Genomic DNA, 8,973 nt, shown 5'->3' on the forward strand with positions numbered 1-8,973 from the left:
AATGTTCACTTTCAACTTTTCTGTGTATGTGAAGATTTTTTACAATAAAATGTTGGTGGAAAACAATGGTGGCATCTAGTAGTTTGCTTTTTTTTTTTGAGACAGAGTGTCACTGTCGCCCAGGCTGGAGTGCAGTGGCATGATCTCGGTTCACTGCAACCTCCGCTTCCTGGGTTCAAGTGATTCTCCTTCCTCAGCCTCCCGAGCAGCTGGGATTACAGGTGCCCACGACCATGCCAGCTAAAGTAGTTTGCTTTTATTATCATCTACTAGTCATAAATAATAGAAAATATTCAGATAATTTACTCTTTTTTTTTTTTTTTTGGTGGAATTCTTTAAAGCACTTTTTTTTTTGAGACAGAGTCTAGCTCTGTTGCTCAGGCTGGAGTGGTACAATCTTAACTCACCAGAACCTCCACCTCCCAAATTCAAATGATTCTCCTGCTTCAGCCCCCTGAGTAGCTAGAACTACAGGCACATGCCATCACACACGGCTAATTTTTGTATTTTTAGTAGAGATGGGATTTCACCATGTTGGCCAGGCCAGTCTCAAACTTCTGACCTCAGGTGATTCACCCACTTTGACCTCCCAAAGTGCTGGGATTACAGGTGTGAGCCACCGCAACCGGCCAAAAGCACATTTTATCAGCCATCTCCTATTTTATTATAGCCATTCTAAAACTAAAAGTGCTTTGTATGAAACTTCTTAACCAGCGTACATGTATAAGCATTCAAGTTGAATTATTCTAAGTTATCAACTTAGGAGAGTATTCAATCTCTTCTAAGAAATAAGGAAACCAGCTGAGCATGGTGGCTCATGCATGTAATCCAGCACTTTGGGAGACCGAGGCGGGTGGATCAAGAGGTCAGGAGTTCAAGACCAGCCTGGCCAAGATGGTGAAATCCTGTCTCTACTAAAAATACAAAAAATTAGCTGGGCGTGATGGCAGGCACCTGTAATCCCAACTACTCCGGAGGCTGAGGCAGAAAACTGCTTGAACCCAGGAGGTGGAGGTTGCAGTGAGCCAAGATCACACGACTGTACTCCAACCTGGGCAATTAAGTGAGGCTCTATCTCAAAAAAAAAAAAAAGAAGAAGAAATACAGAAACCAAGTCAACAGGTATCTATCCGTGGCTAATGACTGACAATTTAACGGAACAAAGCAAGGGGAAGGCAAAGATTGGAATTATTTGTTCCTAACTATCCATTAGCTACTAAAGCCAGGAAATCCCTTAACTATCAGCATCTTAACCAGTACCTGAATGTATGGAAACACACTGCATAGACACAAATACTTCAGCCACTTCAGAATGTCCAATTCTTCCTCTAGTTTTGTTCCCCATTCCTGCTAGCAATTCAGATTTGAATGTGTTTGGTGCTACAAGAGGAGCTCATATGTCATACAGCATAACAATTGAAAGAAAAATAATCAGACCACCTCACACCCATCAGGATGGTTACTTTTGAGAATACAGATAAGTGTTGGCCAAGATGTAGAGAAATTAGAACCCTGTGTATTGGTGATGGGAATGTAAGATAGTACAACCACTGTTGAAAACAGTCCACTGGTTCCTTAAAAACTTAAAACTAGAATTATCACATGATCCAGGAATGACATTTCCAGGTATGTACCCAAAAGAACTGAAAGCAGGTAGATATTTGTACAGCTATTTTCACAGCAGCGTTATTCCCAATAGCTACAAGGTGGAAGCAACCCAAGCATCTACAGACAGATAAATGGACAAGAAAATGTGGTATATACACACAAGGGAGTATCATTCAACCTTTAAAAGGAAAAGAAATTCTGACACATGCAACAACATGGATGAACCTGGGGAACATTATGTTAAATGAAAATAAAACCAGTCACAAATTCTGTATGATTCCATTTACATGAGGTACAACCATACTGAAAATCACAGGGACAGAAGGCAGAATGATGGTTGCCAGGGATTGAAGGGGGGGAGGGAATAGGGATTTGTTGTTTAATGGGTATCAAGTTTCAGTTTTGCAAGATGAAGAGTTCTAGAGATGGACGGTGGTGATGATTACACAACAGTGAGAATGTACTCAATCCAACTGAACTGTACACTTAAAAACGGCTAGGATGGTAAATTTTATGGTATGTGTATTTTTATCAAAATTAAAAACAAAACATAGAACTGATCTCAGAAGGCCTGGTGGTGCTTCCACGTGGAACTGTCAGAGTAGCAATCTATTCAGCCCACTTCTATCTCTAATCGCACCATGAGACCTTGTCTTCTCCGACTCTCCAATCTGCTCAGGATCACACCAAGTGTTTACTTCAGCTTCAAAAAGAGCAAACAGTACTCCTGCTCCACCAGTTCTGTGTCAAAGCAGCAAGGAACCTAATCTCTCCAAACCTGCCTCCTCTTTAAAACAAGGATAATTCCTACCTATCTGCCTCACCAGGTTGCTATGACGGCAAAAGTGAGATCATGTATATAAAAGTAGCTTTAAACTGACAAGCACCAAAGAAACACAAATTACGTGTATAACTACTTTCATACGGAAATTCAGAAGCGGCTTTAACAACATAAGCTTCATAAAGCTTGCAACACCGCATCCATGCTTTATTCCATTTAAAACCCACAACATCTCCAAATAACACCTTTCTTGTTTTTGCCATAAACTGAAGGGCAGCACTGACAAATAATAAATAAAAGGAAGAAAGAAAACCCTCGGAAAATAAACACCCAAAACGCAATCAGAAATTATCTCACATGTCCTATGTCCTATGAACATTCAGTATTTATGACCCCAGCGTGTGCCCGCGGCGCCCCGGGACTACACTTCCCACAAAGCATCGAGGCGAACCCCGGCGGCGGGCGGGGCGGCCTGGGATTCAGGGTGACCACCGCTCTCCCCGAACAGGGACCGCCGTCCCCGGGAAGGCTGCACCGCGTACGGTCGAGGGGGCACTGACTCTCCTTTCTGAAAGCGCTGTCACCCCGCGGTTTCTCCAGCGGTTCCTCCGGCGACCCTCTCCGCCCTCCCGCCCTCCCTACTCCACCTGAGGGTCACCGCCTATTCGTGACCTTTCGGCTGATATTCTAGAGTGTCACAGAAAGGCACCTTCTCCCCCTTCCCGATAGCTACATTTCTAGAACTCGCCCAACCGTCGGGGACCCGAGGCCACGGCGGGGTCAGACGGGACGGACGGACACTGCCCGTCACCCGGGGCTCCGGCCCTCCTGCCAGCCAAGGCTCGGCGGGCAGGGGGCTGGGCTCCCCCCACCCCGGGCCAGGGCGGATCGCGGCCAGAGGTGGCTCCTCCTGGGGCTCCGGTTTCAATTTCGCAACGTGACGGTGCAAACCTGAGGCCTACAAACGCCAGCAGCGACGGCCCGCGCCCCGCCCGCCCACCAGGCCCGGGCGCCCCAGCCCCCCGCACTCCGCGGCCGCCGCCGCCCCCCGCCACCGGGCCTGGCGCCCCAGCCCTCCTGCCCGGCCCCGGCCGCCGCCCCCAGGTCCCGCGCGGCTCCTGTTCCAGCTCGCGGCCGCAGGCTCGGCCGCAGCACTTACTCAGCTCATCCTGGGAGGCGGAGGCGGCGGCCGCAGCCATGTTGCGCCGGGGAGGGAGCGAGGGAGGAGCTGGGGGGGGAAGGGTGCGGCCAGGGGGCTCGCGGCTCGCGGTGTGGCAGAGGCCGGGAGCCGCCTCCGGTCACTCGGCGCGGACCGCGCTGCGCCCCGAGGCCCGCCCGCCGCCGCCGCCTGCGTCCTCCGCGTTGCGAGCGTCGCTCTTCGCTGCCCCCGCGAGCTCGCGACTCGGGCGCTCCCGCAGCCTCGCGCCTCTGCGGAGCCGCTGCCGCCGCCGCCGCCGCCGTCTGTGCGGCCGAATCCCCGTGCGCCAGGCCCGCGCGGCGGCTCTGCGACTCCGCGCCGCGCTCGCACAGCTCACGCCGGTTTTATATTTAGAAAGAGCTGAGCCATCCTCCCAGCGGCCCCCCCGCCGGGCCCCTCGCGCGCCCGCCCGCCCTCGCTCGCTCGCGGCTCGTCCTGCCCACCTGTCGCCGCCCGCCCCGCGTGCGCTCCCCGCGCGGACCCGGCACGCGGCGGTCTGCGCGGGCGGCCCGGCCTAACTGCCCCGCCGCGCGCGCGGAGCCAGCCTGGCGCGGGCCTCTGACCTGAGTCGGAGCCGGTCTCCATGCCGCGGACGCTGCGTTCGGCGCCGCGAGGTGAGCGCTGTGGAGCGAGGCGTTCGGCGGGCCGGGCCCAGTGAGTCTCAGTCCGTGAGGGGCTGGGCCGAGCGGGCCCGGGCTGCCCTGGTGGCTAGGGGAAGTCCTTGAGGCGGCGCCGGAGCACCCTTTTCCGAGGTCTGCGGCTGTCACGCTGGCTGGGCCCGACCTGGGGAAACACGCCTGTCCAAAGGAAGAGACGTGGACTCGGAAAAGTATAGCCCGGCTGGGAGTCAGCGGGAGGAAGCCCCGCCCTGCGCCTCCCGCCGAACTTCTCGGGCCGGGCGCTGACTCAGTGCGGGGCTGCGCCGCAGTGGCCCCCTACAGTCCCGTGCTGGGGTGGAGGTTGCTAGTGCTCCCGAAACGACTGACGGGAGCAGGGGGTTCACTCAGCCCTGCAAAAGTTAGATGAGCAAGATTCCTAAAGTTTACAGGGAAGTATCTATGCCTATGTGAGCTCTAAGATTTTGTTGAGATACCCTACGTCTTTTTGGTAACCAGAGTGATTTATTTTAGATATGCTGATTTTAACTTTCTGCCTTCCCTTTGTCCGTGAGGTCTTGTACACTTGCAAAATGAAATTCAAATTAAGGGGTTGCATAATTGCTGTACTTTAAGTGATGGTATTGTCATAACAAATCAGATACAAGATCAGGTTTTTGTTTTGTTTTTTTTTTTTGGTATGAGAAGGAATCGACTCTTAAATGGATTGAAATTGCATTTATTCCTTAAAGCAGAAATCTATAAATCCCTAAGTAATGTCTTGAAAATGGAATATATGTCATTACTGTGTAACAAAGGCCATGTACAAAGTACAACAATGAAGACATTCTTATTTCCTTTATTGTTTTATTATAGAAATTATACATGATCTTTGTAAAAAATGCAAATGATTTGGAGTATTATAAAATGAAAAGTGAAAGTCCTTCCTCCTAGCCCCACCATCCCACTCTGCAGAGAAATTATGACTAACAGTTAACAGTTAAGTGTGCAGAAGACCTTTTCTTTGGACACACATATACAATCCTATGTATGGCTCTGATGGGGACAGGTTTCATGCAATAAAAATCCATGTTCTGGATCAATGATTCCCTCAAACACATTGTTCCATGTTAATTCAAAACACTACACCACCATCACCCTCTTTTGTTAGTAACTTCATAGTACATTAAGTTAACCAATCCCTTTTTTCTTGTACGCTGCTCTTTTATTTGACGTTGCTCCAAAATAAATGCACACTGAACTATTTACAAACAACACAGCAGTGTATAAAGGTCTTCCCCCAACTTCATACCCACCAACCCCCTCATCTCACTCATGATCATAAATACACTCATGCCCATAAATAATCCCCATTAACAGCTTGGTACATTCAACCTTTCCTGACTATTTCTGTGACCATAGAAAGTAGCTGCACCAAAGACTGGTTTGGGGAAATTTGATTCCCATGATCTCAAATGGATCCTTCCAAAGCCACCCCAAATAAATACCGAATCCAAGTGAATAAACATGAGTTTTTGCCGGGCGCGGTGGCTCACGCCTGTAATCCCAGCACTTTGGGAAGCCGAGGCGGGTGGATCACGAGGTCAACAGATCGAGACCATCCTGGTCAACATGGTGAAACCCCGTCTCTACTAAAAATACAAAAAATGAGCTGGGCATGGTGGCGCGTGCCTGTAATCCCAGCTACTCCGGAAGCTGAGGCAGGAGAATCACTTGAACCCAGGAGGCGGAGGTTGCGGTGAACCGAGATCGCGCCATTGCACTCCAGCCTGGGTAACAAGAGCGAAACTCTGTCTCAAAAAAAAACATGAGTTTGTTAGGCAATTTTTTTTTTTTTTGAGACGGAGTTTTGATCTTGTTGCCCAGTCTAGGGTACAATGGCGCAATCTCGGCCCACTGCAACCCCTGCCTCCTGGGTTCAAGTGATTCTCCTGCCTCAGTCTGCTGAGTAACTGAGATTACAGCATGTGTCACCATGCCCGGCTAATTATTTATTTAATTTTTTTTTGTATTTTTTTGTTTTTTGTAGAACCGGAGTTTCACCATGTTAGCCAAGCTGGTCTCAAACTCCCGACCTCAGATGATCCACCTGCCTGAGCCTCCCAAAGTGCTGGGATTACAGGTGTGAGCCACTGCACCCAGCCTGTTAGGCAATTTTAACCTCCAGGCAAGACTAGTTGACAAATCTTTAGTTTCTCCCATGTAGAAATTCCAGGTTCTCTGCGTGTACAAATCATGTGAATGCGTGTACACAGATTTTTGTTTTGACAAAAATGGAACTCTACTTCCCCTGTTATGTAACATTATCTTTTCACCAAATAATGTATTAAGGCTTTCATATCAGTAGTGATAATAATGGCTAATGTAATATTAATTATGCCAGGCACCATTCTAGTGTTTTACTTGAATTCATCTAATCCCCACAACAATCTTATAAAATAGGGATTTTTAGGGCACTGCGTGGTTGAGGAACACGTCTAATGTGCCACAAACTGGAAAGTAAGTAGTGGAGCTGGGACTTCAACTGGGCAGCGTGGATCCAGAGTCTGCTTGCTTAATCACTAGGATCAGTATGTACAGAACTATCTCATTTTTTTTTAATGGCTGCATGATAAGTACCAACAAGATATATTTAACCATTCCCTATTGATGAGCAGTTAGAGTGTTAACAATTTTTTTCTAAAGCAAACAATACTACTGTAAAACAGTCTTACACATATCTTTATGTAATCACATATTTCTATATGTAGATGTGGAATTGTTAAGCAAAAAGTCTTAAAGTCTCATTACATAGAGTAGTTTATAGCAACTTACATGCTACTTCTGATCACTATATGTCATTCCTGTTGTAACATAGGCCATGTACAAGGTCCAAGGGTGAAGACATTCTTATTTCCTAAAGGAAATGGGAGCCAGAGAAGAGGCTACTAAGAAACCAAAATAGGATATCATAAAATCTGAGAACTAAAAATCTGTCCCCTCTCCTCTCATGTAGGCTGCCTTCACATCAAATGCATATACAGATCTAACAAGATTTTTTTAAATCTTGTGTCCATAGTTAAAGCAGAATATCTTAAAGCATTCTTCTTCTGGGCAGATACATGGTTGACAAGTGCTAACAGACACCTAAAAACAAAGAAGCAGACAAGTTATTAAAACAAGCTAGACAGGGCTGGGCACAATGGCTCACATCTGTAATCCCAACACTTTGGAAGACTGAGGCAGGAGGATCCCCGGAGCCCAGGAATTCAAGACCAGCCTGGGCAATCTAGCAAGATACCATCCCTACAAAAAATCAAAAAGTCATCCAGGTGTAGTTGTGTACACCTGTGGTGTCAGTACCAGAAAGGCTAAGATGGGAGGATTGCATGCACATGGGAGGCAGAGGTTGCCATCAGCAGAGATCACACCACTGTACTCCAGCCTGGGCAACAGAGTGAGACCCTGTCTCAAAAAAAAAAAAAAAAGAAAAGAAAAGAAAAAGAAACAGCAGCTAGGCTCACACCTGTAATCCCAGATACTCAGGAGGGTGAGGTAGAAGGATCACTTGAGGCCAGGAGTTTGAGACCAGCCTGGGCAACATAGCAAGACCCCCATCTGTACAAAAAATCATAAATAAATTAACATATAATAACTCAAAATGTAAATTCTGAGCTAGGTGTGGTGGCTCATGCCTGTGATCCTAGAATTCTGGGAGGCCGAGGAAGGTGGATCACCTGAGGTCAAGAGTTTAGGACCAGCCTGGGCAACAGGGTGAAACCCCATCTCTACTAAAAATAAAAATAAAAATAAATTAGAAGTCTGGGCGCAGTGGCTTACGTCTGTAATCCCAGCACTTTAGGAGAGCAAGGCAGGCGGATCATGAGATCAAGAAATTGAGACCATCCTGGCCAACATGGTGAAACCCTATCTCTACTAAAAATACAAAAATTAGCTGGGTGTGGTGGTGCATACCTGTAGTCCCAGATACTCAGGAAGCTGAGGCAGGAGAATCGCTTGAACCCGGAAGGCAGAGGTTGCAGTGAGCCAAGATCGCACTACTGCACTCTAGCCTGGTGACAGAGCAAGACTACCTCTCAAAAAGAAATACAAAAAATTAGCCAGCCATGGCACTGCCTGTAATCCCAACTACTGGAGAGGCTGATGCAGGAGAATCGCCTGGGGTAGAGGGAAGGGTGGGCAGAGGTTGCAGTGAGCCAAGATCATGTCATTTCACTCCAGCCTGGACAAAAAAGCAAAACTCTATCTCAAAAAAAAAGGTAAATTCTGGGAGTATTTATAAAGTACAAAAGGCACTGCTGACTCCATAGGTCCTGAAGTCATTTCTCTTAGATAGATGATGTTCGTGGTGCTAATCCTAACCTTAAAAAACAGTAAAATTATGGCCAGGCACGATGGCTCACACCTGTAATACTAGTACCTTAAGAGGCTGAAGCAGGAGCATGGCTTGAGGCCAGGAATTCAAGACCAGCCTAGAGAAACATAATAAGCCCCTGTCTCTACAAAAAAAAAAGGGAAAAAAATGTAGTAAAATTATCTCAAGTATATTAGCATCAAAAAACAAGAAAGTATGGAGTATATTTTAGTAAGCCTTTCATCTAAAATGATTATAAGAAGTAATTTTAGGTGCCTAAAAAGATTAATTCTAAACTGTCTAGAGAATTAAATTATCCCAAGTGATTCCATTTGGAATTGAATTCAATTTGGACCTCCAGAGTTCCACACAAGCCAAAATTCTACATAAATAAATCTCATATGCCATTTGTTTT

The 8,973-nt window shown here is 47.3% G+C and overlaps 1 protein-coding gene across 4 annotated transcripts in view; it reads right to left on the reverse strand.

Annotated features, from left to right (window-relative positions):
- The window catches only part of ECPAS (Ecm29 proteasome adaptor and scaffold), a 121,220-nt gene extending 116,764 nt beyond the window's left edge, over positions 1-4,456 (reverse strand). Inside the window, exon 1 of one of the 4 annotated variants that reach the window (XM_032240337.1) lies at positions 4,151-4,277. In XM_032240337.1, the coding sequence (XP_032096228.1) occupies positions 4,151-4,172 (22 nt within the window). In that variant the 5' untranslated portion in view covers positions 4,173-4,277. Of the gene's footprint in view, positions 1-3,548; positions 3,721-4,150 lie in introns of those variants that run through there. The other 3 variants (XM_032240334.1, XM_032240336.1, XM_032240335.1) reach the window with 3 other exon arrangements.
- Positions 4,457-8,973: the final 4,517 nt, after the last annotated feature.

Source organism: Sapajus apella, unplaced genomic scaffold (genome assembly GCF_009761245.1).
Source record: "Sapajus apella isolate SASKATOON/1434 unplaced genomic scaffold, GSC_monkey_1.0 scaffold46, whole genome shotgun sequence".
In the NCBI taxonomy this organism is placed as follows: Eukaryota; Metazoa; Chordata; class Mammalia; order Primates; family Cebidae; genus Sapajus; species Sapajus apella.